Below are 19,735 nucleotides of genomic sequence, written 5' to 3'. Positions count from 1 at the left end.
TCTTCCAAGGGAGGGAAGGATTTGAAATTAAGCAATAATGACATTGTTGCAGATTGCTACACATATCAGACTGAAACTTCAGAATTTTAAAAAGAGGACAGCACATGGATGAAAACCTTAAGATTTAATGGATCATTATTAAGAAACTGATACTGGACAGAAATTCAGGAGTATCTTTACTTACAGTTATTTGATATTTAGCCCTCTCCCTGAGGTAGTGAGTCCAATAATGCACAGGAGTGGAAATTCAGGTTAAATTCATTGACCGTGAAATGTTGAAGCTCAATGCACAGCAAAAATAGAGCCAAGGAGATCGGTGGTGAGAAGAAAAGATTTGTTGACATCAACACCACACCTCTGTCACAAGGCCTTTTTTCTTATATTAACTTGGTGAAATTGCATTATAAAGCCTTTTATGGCTGTCAGTCTGACACTCAAATTGTTAAATTCCTCCCCCACTCAGGCCTTCCATGACTTCTGTGCTTTACCTTGCTCTGGCAGGGTTTTTAAAATCAGAGCTGCTTTTTGCAAAAAATCTGTTCATCCTCTTATCCCCCCAAAAATATATTTTTATTTTACATTTCTTCATGCTTCATGCAGCATCTTGCCACAGGTTTTTGTAAAGGAGGTGTCCCAAAGCCCCTGCCAAGGTCCTGCCCAGTTGAGATGTGCTACTATAACATTAGCTGGAGTGGTTATATCTCTTCCTCCACTGCAGCCATTCCCTTTTTGCAGCACCATGTTGGAAATTTTTCATTTCTTCCTCTGTTTTCCTTTAAGGCCATGGTTGTGTTTTTCACCCAGAGCACTTTGTACATTCCAGCTCCAGATTTACACAACAAGCTTAATCTCTTCTCCCGTGCAGTATCAATGCTGATCAGTCAGCCAGCACAGACTGCAGCTGAACCAACCCTGAGTGCTCTTCTTGCTAATTATAAGTCTGCTTTGTACTCTCCTGGGGTGTTTATACTCCTAACTGTAAATAACTTTGTTTCCCAGCCCTGGTCCAGAGCTGTTTTGTCACCTGTTCCTGATATTGTAACATGGTTTAGAAAAAAGCCATGTGAGCAGCCAGGGGGTATGGGCAGCTCCCTGTTTTTGCTGGCTGTCTCTAAGGCCTCTCTGACAGCTGAAGAACAATTTTTTTCACTGCATGGATATTTTTTTACTAGTAGCTTGCATCTATCTTTCAATGCTGTCCCTTTGGCCCTCTGGAAGTGTTTAAATTTACTTTGTAACTAGAAACACTTTAGTCGTGGAAGTGTAATACATGTAAAATTTATGGCTGATAGAATTATGAAGGAGTACAAGTAGGTGAGGCAAGGCCAGGGTAGGCACATAGCTAGTGAGGGAGTTTATATATTAATAAAAATATTGCTGTCATTCAGAACAAGTTGGATACAAACAACTCTTGCTGCTTTCCCTTTTTCTGTCTGTCCTGTCATGCAATGTGACTTATTACCCCATTATCAGCTCCTAAAAGAAGAGGGGAACAGTACAATGGTTATTCAGCAAACCATAAACGTCCTGAAAAGTGGTTTTAACAAGTTCTCCTCCCTTTCCTTGCTGTAAGCAGAGGCAGGAGAGGAAAATCAGGATGGTATGAGTGGGGTGAGATCCAAAAGGAGAGCATGAAAATCTCTAACGTGTGGGTGCGATGGTCTGGGCTCCTTTCCCTTGCTCGGAGCAGGGGTTGGATGCGACAGAGGAAACGTTCCCTGCGCGGTGCCGGGTGCTGGATTCCCGCATGAGGCAGGCGGGTGCCAGGCCGGGGGTGCCGCTCCCCGCTGCCAGGCTGTGCTTTCCCTCTACGCCAGGAGAGGGATCCGCAGCCCCGGGCGCGCCTCCTCCCGCGCTCCGGCGGGCAGCGCCGGCCCCGCAGCCATGGCCCCGCGCCTGCGGCCGCGTCCCGGTGCCCCTTCTCCGCCGGGACCCGGCCCGAGCCCTCTGCCAGGTAACGGGGACGGGCGGGGCGGGGGCCCGGCCGCGGCCGCCTCCGAGGATCCTGCCCCGGGCGCTGCGCCCTGTGGGGTTGTACCGGAGGCCGGCCCTGGGTGTTCAGGGGGCTCAGCTTCAGGCCGGGAGGACAGCGAGAGTCAGAGAGCACCAGAGAGACATTTACATCTTTATTGTGCTAATTAATACAAAAGAGAGGGATCGGGGAGGAGGAGGAGCCAGCAAGGCTGCGGCTCTAGGGGTTGCCGTCACCTGCCCAAACATCCCCCACCACCAATGCCGACTCAGTCACCCCAGGCGGGCAGATTCAGCTTGGCACCAGCTGCTGCCATCACCACTCAAGCCGCTGGCTCCATCCTCTGTGCTGCAATGTGGATCGGCACTCCTCGCAGGAGGGGACAGGCAGCCAGCAGCTCCAGCTGGAGCCAGGGCAGCAGCATCACAGAGCCTGCTGCAGAAACACAGGGACAGCGTCAGGGTCGCTCAGCTGGGTCTCCAGGGTGGCAGACCTGTGGAGCAGCACGGGGTGCTTCTTGAAGGCACCAGGCCAAGCCAGAGGAATCACCACGGGGGTCTCCAGCGATGATGTGTCTGGTTTGGAGCATCCCAGTAACCGGAACTCCTCAGTGCTCACGTCGAGGGGTGCGCTAGTATCTATAAAGGACTTTATTGCCGAGATGTCCCACCTGGGTGCTGGCATGTTCCCAAGGGCTGAGATGTCTCCAACCAGCTCAGAGCTCTTGAAGAGCAGACTCTCCAGTGGTTTGGAGGGCTTGTCTTTCTTGCAAGGTGTCGAGGTGTTCTGTGATGCCACATTTATCAGGCAGCCATCTCTGCTGGGGTGCTCACAGAGCAAACTAGACAGCTCAAAGGTGGCCTGTCCATGGTGGGCCTTGCAGAAGCAGACAAGACTGAGGTCAGAGATACCCTGGGTCAGGCTGTGCAGCTCAGCTTTCACACAGCTGCTCAGAGACCCTGCCTGCTTGACAACACACGGAGAACTCCCACTTGCTGTGTTGTCCAAGTCCACAGGGAGCTCCCAGGAGTCAGCTTTGGAAGCACTGCTAGAGTCCATGTAATAACTCAGAACAGGAGAAGAGTGGCTATGGCTGGAGGAGTTGGCCAAGAACCCATTTTCTAGGATTTCCTTTCTGGTCAGAATGCTGGTACTGTGCCTCTGTGTGGACAGCATGGTGCAGAATCCAACAGCTTACAGACAGACAGGATAACCCTGTCAGGATAAACCTGTTACTGCTCACCAATGGATTACAGACTTATAGAAGCAGGACTACTCTTGTAGTCCTACTTGTAAAGTCCTATCTCAGTCTTGCAATGAGCTGAGCAGGATCCAGGACATGTAGGAGGGCATCCAGCCTATCACTGTCTTTTTGAATAAAATGATTCTAGCACAGCCTGTTAGCTGCTCAGAGGTCATTGTAGAATCTCCCTGAAGTTGTATTTATTTGACCTCAGCCTCTACATTACTACTCCTAGCTCTGTACAGGGGATAGAGGTACTTTATCCTCACGCCTGGAGTCAAAGGGCCCCTAACCTCTACTAGAATTGAGTCCCTTTGACAAGGAGGCACCAAAAACAGATTCTGGCTAGGATGGGAGAAGCAGCTCTCATCATACTTTTAATCCCATACATGATAACCCTCACCACCAGCTCAACCAGGAGCTGACAGCCAGCTCATGCCTGAGGGACCAGGGCAGGCTAGGGAAGGGGATGGCTACACTCTAAATCCATCTTTACTGTGAATACATGTTGAACAGTAATAAGTACCTCCTGAATTTTCTGTAAAGGGACTGTATGATCATTCAAGAACAAAAGTCTTAAAGAAACAAAAACCTTCTTCTCTTAGCACACAAGAAATAAAAGAAGGAATAAGAAAACAGATTAAATAGTACTACTTACTTTTAGCTCCTCTAAAGGCCTCTTTTCTACCAGCCTTACTTACAGCAGTTTTATAGTTCTGCTAATCAATTATCAGGCTGATTTCCCAATTAAGCTCGTTTGGGAGAGGGAGTGGCTTCTGTTTGCCTTTTTTTAAGCACAGGGGCAGTGAGGCCGTGGCTGACTGATGGAGGAACTCTGAGATCTGTAAGGGGTGGATTGTGTTTGTCTTGTTTTAAAGTGGGTTTTTAGCAAGGTTGTGTTTTCCTTTAAGCCCTGCCTTGTTTTTTGTGAGCTGCTAGTTAGGAATCCCCAAGTGTACAGACCTTGTATTGATGGTATAGACAATATATGTTAGAATATTTGGGCAATGGTCTCAGGAACAGGGTTGGTTTGTGTCTGTCCTGGGCAGGGCCAGGAGTTGCAGTTTGATCTTTGGGGGTCCCTTCTAGCCTGGAATATTCAGTGATTCTTTAACATATGTGATGCTCCTGCTCTGTGCCTGGGGCTGCTGGGGGTCCTAGGCCAGGGGGGGTGAATGGAGGGCATCCTATGTTGGAGTGGGGGGGGTCCTGGGAGCCCCGTGTCTGTGTGGAGATGGATGCAGAGGTGCTGAGGATGGTAACGAGTAGTCATGGGTCAGTGTTGGGGTGAGTGAGGGAGTGTCCTGGGTCAGTCTGGGGGATCCCAGTGGTTCGGAGTTGGTACAGGGGTGGATGCGGAGGGATCCCTGGGTCAGTGCGGGGCTGGATGATGAGGGTCGTGGGGGTCCCTGGTCGGTGTGGGGGTGGATGAGGAGGTTCACTCCAGGGGCTTGGATTGATGTGGGGTCTCGGATCAGTGCGGGGTCGCTGTGGGGATAGATGTGGGGGGTCCTGAACACAGTGCTGCGTTGCACTTGGGGAGTGTCGGCTGTCCCGGTTTGGTGCGGGACTGGATGCGGGGATCCCGCAAGATGTTCTGGTATCGGTGCGGGGTGTCCCGGCTGGATGCGGAGCTGGATGCGGGGTGTCCCGGCTGGCTGCGGAGCTGGATGCGGGGTGTCCCGGCTGGCTGCGGAGCTGGATGCGGGGTGTCCCGGCTGGCTGCGGAGCTGGATGCGGGGTGTCCCGGCTGGCTGCGGAGCTGGATGCGGGGTGTCCCGGCTGGATGCGGAGCTGGATGCGGGGTGTCCTGGCTGGATGCGGAGCTGGATGCGGGGTGTCCCGGCTGGCTGCGAGTGTCCCGGGATCGCTGCGGGCTCCCTGAGGGAGCCGGGGGCGGGGCGGGCGGGCGCCCTCCCGCGCGCGCCTCTTTGTGCGGGCGGGGGGCGCAGCGCGCATGCGCGGGCCGGCCCCGCGCGGGGGGGGGCGCCGTTGGCGCGAGATAGGAAGGCGCCGCCGGCCCCGCCGCTCCGGACCCGCGCCCGGCCCTCAGCCCGAGCCCGGCCCGGCCCGTCATGGCTCGCCGCGCCCGCGGGTGAGTGCCGGCCCCGCCGAGCCGGGGCTCCCCGTGCCCGCTCCCTGCCGCGGGAGGCTCCTCCCGGCAGCCCCGTTCCCGCTCGCCGGCCGGCCAGCGGGATGCAGGGCGGCGGCCCCGCCGTCCCTCTCTGGGGCATCCCCCCGGCTCCGGCCGCGCCCGGCTCTGCCCGCTCGGCAGCGGGGGGTGAGCGGGAGCCCTGCCACCGCTCCGGCCATCCGGGAGCTGCTGAGCTGTACCGGGGCAATGCTGCCGCTCACCAGATGCAAAGTCCACCCCGAGGGATAGAAGGGGCAGAAGTGGAAAGAAACGCTCTTTCCCCTGCTCTGGGCAGAATAAAACTCACCAGCAGCCGCTGGAGCCTAAAGTCGAGGATTTCCTTTCAGTCTGGGATGTGTGGGTGGGTGTCGGTGAGGTTGGGGCTCGGTGCTGGAAGGGCGAGATCTGGAGCTCTGCTCTATATGGTTGAGGTTGCTTCGTCTTCTGCATTTTTATCAGGAAGAAATTATAATCTTCCTTTATTCACCCCTAGTGAGGACCAGGATGAGCTGCATTACCAGGATGCCGATTTGGATGTGCCAGAGCAGCGGGATGGCAGGTGCAAAGTCAAGTGGACACCAGAAGAGGTGAGTGAGAGCCTGAAATTTGCTGAGAGAGGTGCTTTGGGGTGTGCCTCTGACATGGCACCCTGGGCTTGGGTGACTCCACCCCAGTCCTCACCTGCCAGCCACAAGCTCACCTCCTTCTGTCTTGCTACTGGGGAGCATGTGTCTTTTTGTACTGAGGCGCAGGGGGGTTTGAAGTGTAGCCTGTTGAGCAAGAGCTCAAATATTTTAAACTTAAGCCTCTGAGTACTGAGCAAAACACCACTGCCTGCAGCACTCCTGTGAGCACAGAGGGGTCCAGATGATGGCTGAGGCCTCCAACAAGATGAAATGTCCACTGGATATGTACTCCTTTTTTTGGAGCAAAAGCAGGGAGTATTGACACTTGGGATCATGGCTTAGTCATCCTGGCTAAGAGCCTGAAATAAACTGGGATATTCTCTTCCTATCAGTTTCTCGATCAGTTTTGTGCTGTATGAAAACTATAGCTGGGGTCAGAACACCAAGTAAGGTGGAGGGACCAAAACATCGGGCTCATGTTGGGCAGGAATAATTTCATTATTGGATTACCCAGAGCTCACAGACCAGGATGTCTCTTACAGACTTTCTGTGAGCTGTAGGAGTTTGCATATCCAGGCTATAGCAGGGATCACAAAAGAGATGCTGCAGAGCCTTGTAGCACTGAAAGACAGAAGAGCACCAGGCAGGTGGTGATACACTTCAATCAGTCAGCTTTCCTGGCCAGACAGTGCCAGTGGCTGACCTGGGAGATGGACTTGTCTGGTCAGGAGTGCTCTGGGGCTGGATAAGCAGGCCCTTGGCTACAGGGTTTGAACCAGACTGTGGAGGAACAGAGCTGAGCTCTTGTTTTGTACTTAATGTGTGAGCTCAGAACCAGTCTGTTCCAGCTGGGGTCCCTGTACTGGAGGGCTGCTAAACACTGGTGTGAGCTGCCTTCCTCCCCTGAGCACACAATGCCAACAAAACCTTGACAGGTCAAAATGTCTAACTTGTTCTTTTAATGTCATCAGCCCTGTGGTGTGTGTATTCTCTCAGTGTGTCTGAAAGTGGATGTTTTTGTCCTTTGCAGGATGAGCAGCTGAAGATGTTAGTGAGCCATTATGGGCAGAATGACTGGAAGTTCCTGGCCAGCCACTTTCCTGTAAGTGACCCTGTGCTCAGCTGGGAATCCCCTTGTTCTTATGTTGCTGCTTCTCCTTGTGCTGGTTACTGTTTCTGTGCAGAGTGAGACTCTGTTCTGACTTCTTAGGTTCAAGCAGTGAAATGGGGCTGCCTCAGGGCAGGGAGATCTTCTCGCCTAGAGAGCTTACCAGGCTGAGTCTGTGGGATTTGGCATGAGAAACTGAGGTTCCTGTCCCTGTGTGCAGTGCCCTGGGCCCAGGGCCTCTGTGGTTATTAGAGAATAACCTATGTGCTTCTGCTGTGGGACAGCCTGTGTGTATGGGGGCTACCGTCACTTTTGGAGCTTTTTGGGCCTCTGGAGCCTGTGGTCTAACACAAGGCTGTTCCCATTCCTGTTCCCAGAACCGCAGTGACCAGCAGTGTCAGTACCGGTGGCTCAGAGTGTTGAATCCAGACCTGGTTAAGGGTCCATGGACCAAAGAAGAGGATCAAAAGGTGAGTCAGGGCTGAGAGGATCAGTGTTGGATTGTCTCTGTCTGCAGGGGGTGGAGATGTCAGACCCATCCTCAGGTGTTGTACACTGTGTATAATTGTTCCCCATGATGGATACCTGTGAGAGCAGCTCTGTCTGCCCTGAGGCAGCCATGGCTGGGATGTGATCTAGGCCTCTCCAGGTAAACACCTTCTCCCTTTCACACAGTGCTGCTACAGTAGGCTGCCAAGGGAGAGGGCTGAAAGGGGAATTAATTCATCTGCCTGCTGGCAGGTTTCCACCTGGCCTGTCCAGGTTGGATCTAAGAGAAAATAAAACTGGCATTTCCTGTGCCACAGTAGGCAGGCTGGAGTGGATGTCTGAGGTTGGCTGGGTGAATTATGACTTCTGTGAGCCTGTTTCTCTGCTGATTCCAGAATCAGCTGGGAGGGGGTGGCTCAGACAGACTCATCATCTTGATGTTTTTAAGAAAAATTGGAGTGAAAACCAATTTTTACCGAGGTTTTCTGGTACAGACCATCCTAGTTTGGCAGAGTCTCTGTAACACTCCTGCTCCCTGACTTCTTTCCCTTTTGGTCTCATAATGTTTTTGTCAAGCCCTAAGGAAGCTTCTCCTGATGTCGTCTCCCATTCTTACAGCAAAGCTGTTGTTGACTGCTTTCCCCTTCCCTTTGCATTGTCCTAACTCTGCCAGTCTACCCATCCTGTCCAGGCTAGGCTCCAGCTCTCTCCTCATTGCTTTGACCCAGCTCCTTGGCCGCAGTTTGACATCCTTGGTCGATTTTTCTGTGTTTGAAAGGCAAGAGACTGCAGCAGGGACATTTGTTATGTGAGCATCACTTCTACCTGCACCTCTCAGCTCAGCGCAGCTGGCCGGGGTAGAAATGTTCTTTGAGAACTCAGCCAGGATTTTGGTGTGCTGAATGTTGCAGGAAGGAGATTGCTTCATCCTGACTGTGCCCCAGATGTTGTAGGAGCCCAGAATGTATTCAGTGCCCAGTTTGTGTTGGGGCTCTGGCAGAAATGACAAAGCCCTGGGTGGAGGGTAAGAGGCAAAGTGGATGTTTCTGAAGTGAATTTGGATCTCTCCCTGTGTGTTCCTGGTGCTGTCAGGGTGTGGAGATGCAGTTCTGTCTGTCCTGGGTGTACCACACCATTAAAGGGAGCAGCAGGCCAGTGCAGAACTGATGGGGACAGTTGTCACACAGCCAGGTCCTTGGCAGTAGGGAGGGCAGAGGAGCCTTGGAGTAGGTGGGTCTTGGCCCTTGCTCAGAAATGGGAGTGTGTTTCTACATCTGGGCACCTGCCAGTCTCCACCCCACCTTCTGTGAGGGGTCATCTGCATTCACAGCTGTCCTGTGGCAAAAGGTCTGCATGGAAACAGCCTCTAACAGAAATTTGGCTGAATTGTTGCTGTCATGAGGGTTGGAACACCTGATAGCCCTGCTGGGTCCCTCCAGCTGTTCCTCCAAAGGGGCCTTCTTTTGTCTGCCCTCACCTGGTCCCAAGAGAGCCAAAGAGCAAAGCCTGAAGATGACTGTACTGATCTTCCCCTCCCTAATGCTGTTTCTTTATTTCCCTCCCACTGTCTCCAAAGGTCATTGAACTGGTTAAAAAATATGGCACCAAGCAGTGGACCCTGATAGCCAAGCACCTGAAAGGGCGGTTAGGGAAGCAGTGCCGGGAACGCTGGCATAACCACCTGAACCCTGAGGTGAAGAAATCCTCGTGGACAGAGGAGGAGGATCGCATCATATTTGAGGCCCACAAGGTCCTGGGGAATCGCTGGGCAGAGATTGCCAAGCTGCTGCCTGGGAGGTAGGACCCCTTTACTCACAGCTGCCTTCCCTGCTGGGTGGCCTGTGGAGATCAGTGTAAGGTTCTCAGGATGGGGCTGGAGCTGGTTGCTGTGCTGTAAAGCAGCTCTAAGTGATGGTTTGTTCCTTTCTGCTTCCTCTGCAGGACTGACAATGCTGTGAAGAATCACTGGAACTCCACCATCAAGCGGAAAGTGGACACAGGAGGTTTCCTCAATGAAACCAAGGAGTCCAAGTCTCTCTATGTTCTCGTGGAGGTGGATAACAAGGAGAGGCAAAGTCAGGTGACAGCTGAGAGCCAGGTACTGCACTTGCAGCAGGCAGCTGGGTCAGTCCCCTGCCCTGCTAATGCATCCTGGACCTCTTCATCCACCCTTCTGCTGCCCCTTGCTGCCTTTTCCACAGGCTGGTGGCTGCATAGCCAGTCTGTGCCTTCCCCAGCCTCCCAGATCTCTCCCTCCAGGAGCCAGAGGTGTTATGTGAGCCTGAGTGTGTTATCCAGGCAGAGGACAGCAGTCTGCCAGAGCTGTTACCTTTGCCAATCCCAGCATCAAGTCTGTCTTGGACACTGAATGTTCTTTTGGCTTCTTTGTGCTGTTGCTGGACGGAGAAGGAGGATACTCCAGACAGTGTGTGTGTGGGAGCAGGGTGAAGAGATACTGTGTTCCTTTCCTCCAAAAAAGGGAGCAGGGAACTACACTCAGTGATTGTTTTTGTGAAAAAAAACATATAATTTTTGAAGACAGGCTCCTGTTAAATAGGAAACAGAATTAGTGCTACATGCTCAGCCTAAGTACAACTTTCTCCTGGGACACTGTTAAGTAAAATCTTGAATTAAACAGTCCTGTGCTCATTATGTTGCAAGGACTCCTTCTTAGGTAGTGTATGGGATAGTGCAGTGAGGGAGAATGGGGATGTGGAACAAACAGTGGCAGGTAGGAGAGTGGGCAAAGCTGAACGTATCCAGGTGCTCTCTGTCCCCAGGACCTGACACTGTTCCCTTGCCTTCTGCTGATACCTGGACTTTCTTTGTTGTATGTGCCAAGAACGTCCTGCCAAACTGGCCAGTGGATATCTCTGAAATAAAGGAAGAAGAGAGTGATGAGGAAGTGACGGGTGTGCAGGAGTTGCCCTCAGAGCTGCCAGCTGCAGGAGTGGCAGAGCAGAACGTGGAGGGCACTCCAGATGATGCAGTGCCCGAGGATGGCACTTCACTGTCCGAGTCACCGTACAAATGGGTTGTTGAAGCTGCCAACTATTTGTACCCAGCTTGTAACCCAGCCTTCAGTGAAGCTCTGGACATGATTGAATCTGTAAGTAATAGACCCTTGTTCTTCCAGTTACTGGACGCTGGTCCTCACCCTTTTTGTTTGAGTGAACTTACTGGATCCCCTTGATCATCACCCTGAAGAGGACTAGGTCTGTCATTGCCTTGCAGCTTCCCCCCATCTCTCTTCCAGGGCTGGATTAGACCTTTCTCTCTCTGTCAATATTGCTGTGGGCTTGTAGATTTTCCTAGCTGGTTGTCCTTGTGCATAGGCTCTGCCTGTGTGGGAGGCTGTAAGTGCTGGCTGACTTGATTTCAAGCCCTTCTTTGTCAGCCAGTGTCCCCAGCTCTCCTTTTTGTAATGGTTCAGGCCCATGCTCTTTGGCTGTCCTTTCTGTCCTGTTGTGGGGTGGGATAGGACAGGAAAGACTGGGAATAAGCCAAGCCGATTGTACTATGCAGGACAGACCCCTTCACTCTGGCATAATTGCGACCATTTGCTTTCAGTGGAGGTAGTTTCACTGAAATTGGTTATTTTCAGCCAGTCAAGCAGCGCTGAGATCCCCTGGGTGACAGAGGCATGCCAGGGTGGGAGGCTGGCTAAAATCAACAGGGCACTTTGCTGCCATCAGAGGGAAGCTGCCTCTGCAGCCCCCAGCCTGCCTGAGGCGTTTACGCTCCTGAAGGAGTCACTTTGTACAGGAAGACAGTGTGCCTGAGGCTGAGCAACACATCTGTGGGCCCTTGGGGGCCTGCCTGTGTGGTGCTGGGTGTTGGGGTGGAGCTGTGAAGCAGCTCATTTCTGAACTGGGCTGGTTAGTTTTAATCTGCTTTCAGCTGTGGAGGTTACACCAGAGCCTCATGCCCAGCTTTACAGGTGTGCCCAAAACTGTGGGCTGTTCTTGTGCGATAGTTGCTTTGTTCAGTCCCTGTCCCCAGCCCTCTGCCCAGCTGTGTGTTTTGTCCCCTCCCTGAGGGGTGCAGCTGTTTGTGCAGCTGTGCTGTGAACCAAAGAGGGAAACCAGCCTTGCAAAACTAAAGAAACCTGCCCTGTGCACAAGCAGCAGCTTTCAGCTGGGTCAGATCCCTGCTCTGGCTTCAACTGTGCCTGTGGCAGAGGAGAGCAGGGCTTGAGCTGTCCCTGGCCAGGCTCCTTCCAGAGCTTGGTGCCATCTCACACCCCCACTTATTTCACCTCCCAGCTCACCAGTCTGTGTGCTCAGCTGCCAGCCTGGGCTGCTGCTGATGCTTTCTCTCGTGTTCAGGACCCAGATGGGTGGTGTGACCTGACCCAGTTTGACCTGCCCGAGGAGCCCTCGGCCGGCGGCAGCAGCGCCAGCGCCAGCCCGGCCAGAGCAGCGCCCGGTGAGGCGGCCCCAGCCCTGCCCAATGTCACTGAGTACCGCCTGGATGGCCACACCATCTCTGACCTGAGCAGGAGCAGCAAGGGAGAGCTCATCCCCATCTCCCCACACGCCGAGGGCAGCTTTGGCACCCCGCCCTCGGTGCTGAAGAGGCAGAAGAAGAGGAAGATCTCCCTCTCGCCTGTCTCAGAGAATGTCACCAGCACCAGCATGTCCTTCCTGGACTCCTGCAACAGCATGACGCCCAAGGGCACCCCTGTAAAGACACTGCCCTTCTCTCCATCTCAGGTATCTTCTTGCCCTCATGTCATGTATTCCCATCAGCTCTGCCAGCTTTATGCTCCTCCTGCCTTGAAGGAGGCCGTGCCAGTGTGCAGAGTGTGTTCCTGTGCTGAGAGAAGGCTCAGAGCTGGTTTCTGGCATTGCTTCTCTTCAGCACTGCCCTTCCTGTGGGAGCAGCAGCCTCGGTCTTCATCTGGGAGTGACTGCAGTTTTAAGAAAGCCCAGCTACCCTGTGTGAGGGGCAGGACACGTGCCCAGTGTGAGGAAGGAGCCCCATCTGCATACCAGGGTGTGATGGAGAGCACACTGCTGCTGTCCCCAGGGCATTGCTGCCCCAGCTGTGGGCAGCAGAGTGGCACCAGTGAAAACTTGCTTTCCCTGTCTGTTTTCCTGTGTCTGTTTGCAGTTCAGTCACACACACAGGCTGGGCAGCAAACACCATGTGCAGATCTGTCTTGCTGTGCCTATGAAAATGCTCCAGGCCTTGTCTTTGTTGCAAAAGGGACTCAGGATCTTTCAGCCTTTGCTGTGGCTCCCACAGTGTCCACCTCTCCAACACACATCACCTTGGAGCACTGTGGTGGTCAGACCCACAAGTGTCTCATGTGGAGGTGGTGGTGTTGTTGTGTCTATAAATCAGAATAAAAGGCTGATGCATTCTCCAGCACAGTTTTACTGCAGCTCTGTTGTCCAGACCCTCCCTAGCTGTGCCTTCCAGGCCTTTATTTCTGCTGTTTCTGCAGCAGGAAAGGTGGGAGAGGCACCACAGGGGAGTCCAAAATACAGGTTCAGGTGGGCCTTGAATGAAAAGCCAGCACAAAGAAGAAATCAGAGCAGGACCCATAGTGTACAGCTCTGCAGAGTGTGAAAGGCAGGAATGTCTGGAGTGAGTGAGAAGGCAAAGTTCTTGCCCTGCCTCAAGCTGAGCTTCAGCCATCAGTGAATGTCACACAGTTTTTCTCTTCCAAGAGGCTCTTGGGTACAAACACTGTTCTTTATGGGAGCAGAGCTGTCACTTACTGGCTGTTGGGAAGTAAAACCCTAGGAAAGCTAACACAGCTTGTTTTCTCATAGTTTAAACTGAAGACAGCTCAGTGTTAACAGCTCACATCTCAGCTTGTACACTTTGTGTTACAAGGACTTCCCTCATGTTTGCCACCCTAAGGTTGGAATAGACTGTGTGAGCTGGGATTACCAGTGCAAGGAGACTTCTCTTCCACTCTGTAGTTGGTAGCTGTGATAGCTGTATCAGCTCATCCCTTATGGGAAGTCAATAGTCCTTATAGGTGTGAGGCATCTTCTGGCAACTTTCCTGTGTGTGTCTGTGAGACTGTAACCCTGGTTTGGGAGGGTTGTTTGTGCTTCAGGGCTTCCCTCATGTTTAGGAAAAAGTAACAGCTTGTGATGCAGTTCTGGGCTGCTTGAGGCTCAGTGTCTTCAATTTTTCTTTCCTGTGCTGTGCAGTTCTTGAACTTTTGGACCAAACAGGATACACTAGAACTGGAGAACCCTTCCCTGACCTCCACGCCTGTGTGCAGCCAGAAGGTGATTGTCACCACCCCACTGCACAGGGACAAGACCCCTCTGCTCCAGAAGAACTTAGCGTAAGTCCTCCCTTTTCCACACAGGGGTCTGGCCCAATTCCAGCACAGCTCTCAGCACTTCTCATGGTATTACTGAGAGGGGCAAGGCAGGCTGGGGATTTCCTTAAATCAGTATTTTTCCTCCCAAAACAGCTCTTTGAGCTGCAGAGAGCGAGTGTCCAGTCTGACTGGGGGCACAGCTAAGTGATCTCTGTTGTGCTCAGTTGCTGGGTGGATTGTGGCCTTTTACAGCCTGTCTGATCCCTTGTCTTCCCCACTCTGCTTCCAGGTTTGTCACACCAGATCAGACATATGTGGCGGACAACACACCTCACACTCCCACGCCTTTCAAAAATGCCCTGGAGAAATATGGACCAATTAGACCTCTGGTAATTACTGTGGAGGGCTGTGCCTGGTGGCTCTGGTGGATGCAAGTGAGATGAGGGGTGGGTGGAGGCTGAGGCAGGGCTGTGAACAAACTCTTACCTGTGCCAGAGCAAAGGGCAGTTTGGTAGTGCCAGGCTGAGAGGGGAGGGGTGAAGGGGACATTGTCATAGTGATCATTTCATTGTAAGGAGCTGCAGACCTTTTAACTCCTCTGTAAACCAGCTAAAAATGCCAAAAGCTGCCCTTGAATCAGGCTGCAGTGCTTGGCTACTGATGACCTTGAGGAAAAGCAGATAAGTTATTTGCCTAGACCTCCCTGTGGAGCTGGATCTCCCAGGCATTGTGTTCACACTGGTCTCCTGATGGCACACTGGGGTTCAGCTGATAAGTCCCTCAGGCCTGGAGATCCTGTAAATCCATCAGGCTAGCAGAAGACTTGTCATATCTTTTCCAGCTGGGGAACAAATAGGTTCTTGTGTTTGTCCTCCCACTGGGAGCTCTCCTGACCCCATTGTCCCTTGAGGAAAACACTTGTGAGCCTGCCCAGCATAGAGATTTTGACTGCCTTGTGCTCTCTGCCTTTTCACCCCAGCCCCAGACTCCTCACCTGGAAGAAGACTTGAAGGAGGTGCTCCGAAGTGAAGCTGGCATTGAACTCATCATAGAGGATGATGTGAAACCTGAGAAACAGAAGAGGAAACAAGGGGTGAGCTGCCTGTGCATCCAGCACCAGCTGCTAAGCTGCCCTGTGCCCTTAAGGAGTGTCTTGGCTGGTTTTATTCATCTTGCTATTGGTGCCAAAATGTTTTTAGCACTGTGGCTGCTCTCTTTTAATCAACAAGAGGTTAAAGCCTGCTTAAAATACTGCCAGGAGTGTCCTGGTTTATGCTGAGCTCAGGGCTTGTTGGCATACTTGGAACACCTGGGGCAAGTTGGGCTCCCAGAAGGCTGTGGGCTTGCAGGAAAGGTCTCAGTTTCCTGGTGGCTTTCCCTTCCTACTAAAAGCTCTTCCTCCAAACTGGTGGCTCAAGGTGCCAGGAGGGGGGCACTGGAAGCTGCTGTGCCGTGAGGTGGGGAAGGCTGCACACATTTTCTTCCTGAGGTGCTGGTGCCATGCAGAATGGGGGTGATGTGCACCTGGGCCCTCAGGAAGGCACTTTCCTGGGTGGATTCATGCTGACACTGGTGTTCCTACATTCCCCAGTTGCGCAGGAGTCCCATCAAGAAGGTCCGGAAGTCTCTGGCCCTGGATATCGTGGATGAAGATATGACACAAAACCTGCCTGCCCTCCCCAAGACTGTGTGTTTCAAAAGAGCCCAGGTGAGGGGTTGTGTGCTCAGGGCAGGGGCAGAGCTGGCTCTGCTCTGAAAAAACTCTGCAAAGCAGCAGTAGCAGCCTGGAGCTGCCTTTGAACAGTCCATGTGGAGGAAGGGTTGGATTTCTTCTTTCCTTACATTTTTTCTCCTGGTGCAGCCTGTGAATTTCCTGTCAAGGTCCCTGAACCTCTCCTCCTCGAGCAGGAAGAATGACAGTGGTTTGCTCAACAGAGCCTTCGTGCAAGTGCAGCCAGAGAAAATGTCCTACAGGAAAATGCCAAGCCATTTCAGGCCACCAGCACCGGTAAGCCCTGCAGCAGCCACTGCTCTCCCAGGCAGGAGTTTACCTTGTCCCCTGATGGAGCTCTGAACTGCTGCACAGGCATCCCTACACTGTCAGGGCTGCCTTTACACCTGTCTTGGTTTGAAAAGACAGGTGTCTGCTAAGGAAAGCAGGAGCTTCCTTTGAGATGGGAAAATGTAAACCCCAACCCCCCTTCTGAATTATTATAATCTTGAAATCAAGGGGCTCTCAGTCAAAGAGATGGGAGTAGGAATAACAATTCTTTACTGGGAAAATTAAAATAAAAATGCAGTAGTACAAAAAACAACCCATTGATGGAGTCAGACTACAACCTGACACCCTGTTGGTCAGGGTGCTGGTAGCAGTCTGATTAAATGGTGGCTGAACTCCTCCTGGAGTGACAGATATGGTTCTGTGGAAGCAGTGATCCCATAGCAGGGTGTGGTGTAGATGGGTCCTGTTTTCCTCTGGGAATCCAGTGGAGAAAGGCTGTCTGGTGTTCCAAGGCTCTGATTATATCCAGGTAGGAATGCTTGGCTCCTCTGCCTGGGTGGAGCATCTCAAAATGGGATGATGTAATTTTATCAGTCATGCCGTGAGTCTCAATGGCCCATTAACAGAAAATATCCCCCTGGAAGGAGGATGGGTGGTGGAAGAGATAAAGAACACTGCCCCCCCCCGATTTTAACAGCTGGTAATAGAATACATACTTTTGTTACATCTTGCATTGCAACCCAAGACAACAGCAAGGCTGGGAGATGCTGAACCAGAGGTGTCATTTTATGTTGCTCAAAGCCACAGCTGTGGCCTGCTCAGCATGTTTGACCCTGGATTTCCTCATGGGAATTCTCACCCATCAAGGAATTCGGATGACTGCTCTGGCAGTAAAGTGAACCTTCCTTTTTCCAGTGAGCACTCCTTGAGTGGACATCAGCAAGCTCATCTTTCTTGCTTTTCAGGGCAGAGCAACTCTGAACTGCTGTATAAAGGTTGATCAGGAACACCCCTGTGTTTTTTAGGGTGTTTCTGGGCAGTGGGGAAGGCTGTGAGCCTTAGGCTTTATCCTGACCCCATGGCAGTGGAGAGCTCCAGCTGGCAGTGTGGCACCTTGCACCTCATGCTGAGGTTGCTGTTACAGCAGCTCTGTTCCTCAGTTCTGCACAGCTGGAACTGGGTTGTGCTGGAGTCACAGCAGCCTACAAATGCCCTCTGGGGCATAAACAGATCTCTCTACAGTCTTCACCACATGCAGGATGCATTCATGGAGGGGTATCCCTTATTTGCTGTGCAGTGGAGCTTATGCACGGGGATTTGGACAATAATTTTGTAGCTGTTTGCTTGGCTTGAGTCACTTGAGGTCTCTGGTAGCTTCAGTGGGGATGGAAACATGCTGTTCTTGTTGGGGGGTTAAACTGCAACTGAGGGTTCCTGTGACAGTGTTTTCCCATCCCAGGAAGGTGCAGTGTTGTCCTCAGAAAACTGCAGTGAGTGGGGATCTGTCCCTGCATTAGAGCTCTCTTGTGAAACCTCTTTCTTCTGACAAATAAATACTCCTCAGCCAGATTAATTCCTTCCCCTTCCCAAAATAAACCCTTAAACACTTCCATTTCTCCTCCTGTCCTTACCAGGGTCATATTGCTCCAAGAGCTAATAGCTCTGTATAAATCAACTTTGGGAGTGACTCGGGAGTGACAGGGAGGCAGCTGGTGTGGTGACAGAGTACAGGTGTGCAGTGAAATCCCATTGCCCAGAGCCAAGCAGGGCTGTCTGTGCTGCTGCTGGGCTCTGGGGATTTATTGTGCTGCTCTGGTGCTGCTGGCAGGCAATCCTTTATTAAAGAAGCTCATCCAGCTCTGGGCTGAGTCTCAGTGGGCCCAAAGCCACTCTGTGGCTGTGTGGGATGCTCCTGCTGTGGCCAGCACTGGAGCCCTGGGTCCCTGCAGTACATGTGAACAGCTATTTCCAGTTCAGGGCGCTGCCTTGTCTCCTGGCTGCATTTACCAGCAGATTCTCAGGGGCTTTCCTGGAGTGCAGAACACCTCGTGGGTGCCCTTTCTGCGTGCAGAGACTGAAGCACTTCTGGGTTTTGGCTCCTCCTTTGTGCTGGGAGACCCTGCTGAAACTGAAGGCACCAGATTGCTGTTAAGGATGGCATTTGATCAAAATAGACCTGGGGCCCAGCAGCTCCTGGAGGAATTGAACTGGTTGGCAATGAACTCCAAAGCTGTGCTTGGGTTCCTTCTGTCATTCTGGAATCTCTTCAGGGCAGTGAGTTTTAACAGGTTTGTGCTTTGGGGTTTTTGTCTTGAGGCAAGTAAGGGAGAGCCCTGAAAGGTCACGTGAATTGTCTTGAAATAGAGCACTCACCTGGGAAACTGCTGAACCTAAACCCCAGAAATTGCCACCTCAACTGTCAGGAGAAACTGGTGGTAGGCAAGTTCCTCCTGGTTGCAAGATGGGTTCTGAAGCTTTGTTTCCCTCCTTAGTTTTGTTTGTTTTTGCAGTCTTTTAGAACAGGATGTCCCTGAGATGTTTTTCCTTGCCCTTGACTGTATTGTACACATACTTTCTTTTCCTTCTGCAGATGACCAGGGCTTGGAAAGCAGTGGCCTGTGGTGGAACTAGAGACCAACTCTTCATGCAGGAGAAAGCTCGACAGTTCTTGGGCACGTTGAAACAGAGTCACACATCAAGGACCTTAATCTTATCATGAAGGATTATTCTGCTTTCTAATTCTATTTTTTAAACTTTTTTAATGAGTGGAAGGGGAACCACAGGAAAAAATGTCTTCTGCCAGGCCTTAGTATATGGGAGTGGATTTGTTTTTTCCCTGCAGTTCCCAGGTAGATCTACATTGTAATAAATTTGGCTAACTGCTGGCTAGTGTGTGGAATGCAAGCTTTGGGATCATTATGGAAAGGCAAACAAAGGAGGCTTGGAGAACTGACAGCAAGACCTCTCTCTGCAAGACCTGAGTTCTGGAAAAGTGGAAGCAGCAGCCGTTTTCCACCTTGGAGCAGCAGGTGCTGGAGACTGGCCTTAGAGCATCCCTGGATTCCTGCTGCTGCTCTGGTACCTCAGCAATGGCTTTGTGAAGGTTCCTGCACACCTTGAGTTTCCCTCCTGGCTTTCCCCAGGGGATGGAGTGTCTCCCTGGGCTGGAGGAGGAGGGAGGGCATGCTGCTGTGGGGTGACCTGTGCCTGGAGCCCCTTGCTCCCCATGGGGCTGCTTTGTCCTGCCGTGGCTCCAGCGGGGGCCTCTTGCCACAACTGTGCTCCCTCTTCCAATAAATGATGGTGCTCACATTCCTTGGACTCTGCCGCCTTCCTCAAGTGCTGTGAGGCAGAGGCAAAGTGCTGGTTTTTACGTGGGCTCTTTGCTCTCCTGGCAAGCTGCTGAATTCCTGTTACCTCCTCAGCATGAAAGAGAAGGGATGTTCCCTCCCCCCCACACACACTCTTAGTTTCATCTGCTGTTGAGACGTTTTGGCTGCTTTATGGGCAGGTGCCACAGTGTGTGTTTGAGTTGGGGTGCTTGGGATCCCTGCAGGGCTGGATGGGGGCTGCAGGAAGGGCTGCAGGAGTGTGTGATGCAGCAGAGCCTTTCTGTTGCCCTTCCTTTGGAGGCTGAAGTTGCGCCCCTGTAGCTCCTCCAGTGTGGAAACAGTAACACCACCCTGGGCTGAGGGAGCAAGGATGGAATGTGGTGATCTTAGCAACATGTTAACTTTGCAATTGGCAAGGTGTTGGGAAAACTGAAGGGAACTCGGCAGAGCAGGAAGAGCTTTTTGGATGAGCTGCGCTGGGCTTTCCTCGGCCAAAGCCATCCTGGCAGATCTGCCTCTGGCTGGGGTGTGCACACA

At 52.2% G+C, this 19,735-nt stretch overlaps 2 protein-coding genes across 4 annotated transcripts; one reads left to right on the top strand and one right to left on the bottom strand.

The window, feature by feature from the left end:
• Positions 1-2,113: 2,113 nt before the first annotated feature.
• On the bottom strand, positions 2,114-3,927 carry LOC148182799 (uncharacterized). The gene is made up of 2 exons (XM_088064724.1): positions 3,874-3,927; positions 2,114-3,187 (listed from the first exon to the last, which is right to left on the bottom strand). The coding sequence occupies exon 2, from the start codon at positions 3,146-3,148 to the stop codon at positions 2,396-2,398; it is 753 nt and encodes a 250-aa protein (XP_087920850.1). The 5' UTR covers positions 3,149-3,187; positions 3,874-3,927; the 3' UTR covers positions 2,114-2,395.
• A 72-nt stretch (positions 3,928-3,999) lies between these two features.
• MYBL2 (MYB proto-oncogene like 2) lies at positions 4,000-19,178 on the top strand. 3 transcript variants are annotated; one of them, XM_088064723.1, is made up of 14 exons: positions 4,000-4,059; positions 5,843-5,936; positions 7,006-7,077; positions 7,461-7,553; positions 9,149-9,369; positions 9,514-9,670; positions 10,415-10,681; positions 11,901-12,287; positions 13,746-13,885; positions 14,154-14,253; positions 14,844-14,957; positions 15,456-15,572; positions 15,726-15,872; positions 18,457-19,178. In XM_088064723.1, the coding sequence occupies exons 3-14, from the start codon at positions 7,021-7,023 to the stop codon at positions 18,583-18,585; spliced, it is 1,929 nt and encodes a 642-aa protein (XP_087920849.1). In that variant the 5' UTR covers positions 4,000-4,059; positions 5,843-5,936; positions 7,006-7,020; the 3' UTR covers positions 18,586-19,178. The 3 variants fall into 3 exon arrangements, with proteins under 3 accessions (XP_087920849.1, XP_087920848.1, XP_014109499.2); XM_088064722.1 differs by lacking the exon at positions 4,000-4,059 and adding an exon at positions 5,188-5,310 and having other exon boundaries at positions 9,514-9,652; XM_014254024.2 differs by lacking the exon at positions 4,000-4,059 and adding an exon at positions 5,188-5,310.
• The last annotated feature ends 557 nt before the right edge of the window (positions 19,179-19,735 follow it).

This window comes from Pseudopodoces humilis, chromosome 19, assembly GCF_049639895.1.
Source record: "Pseudopodoces humilis isolate 2021_Gansu_Grassland_sample_001 chromosome 19, ASM4963989v1, whole genome shotgun sequence".
NCBI classification, from domain to species: Eukaryota; Metazoa; Chordata; class Aves; order Passeriformes; family Paridae; genus Pseudopodoces; species Pseudopodoces humilis.
This window is presented reverse-complemented; position numbering and strand designations above follow the sequence as displayed.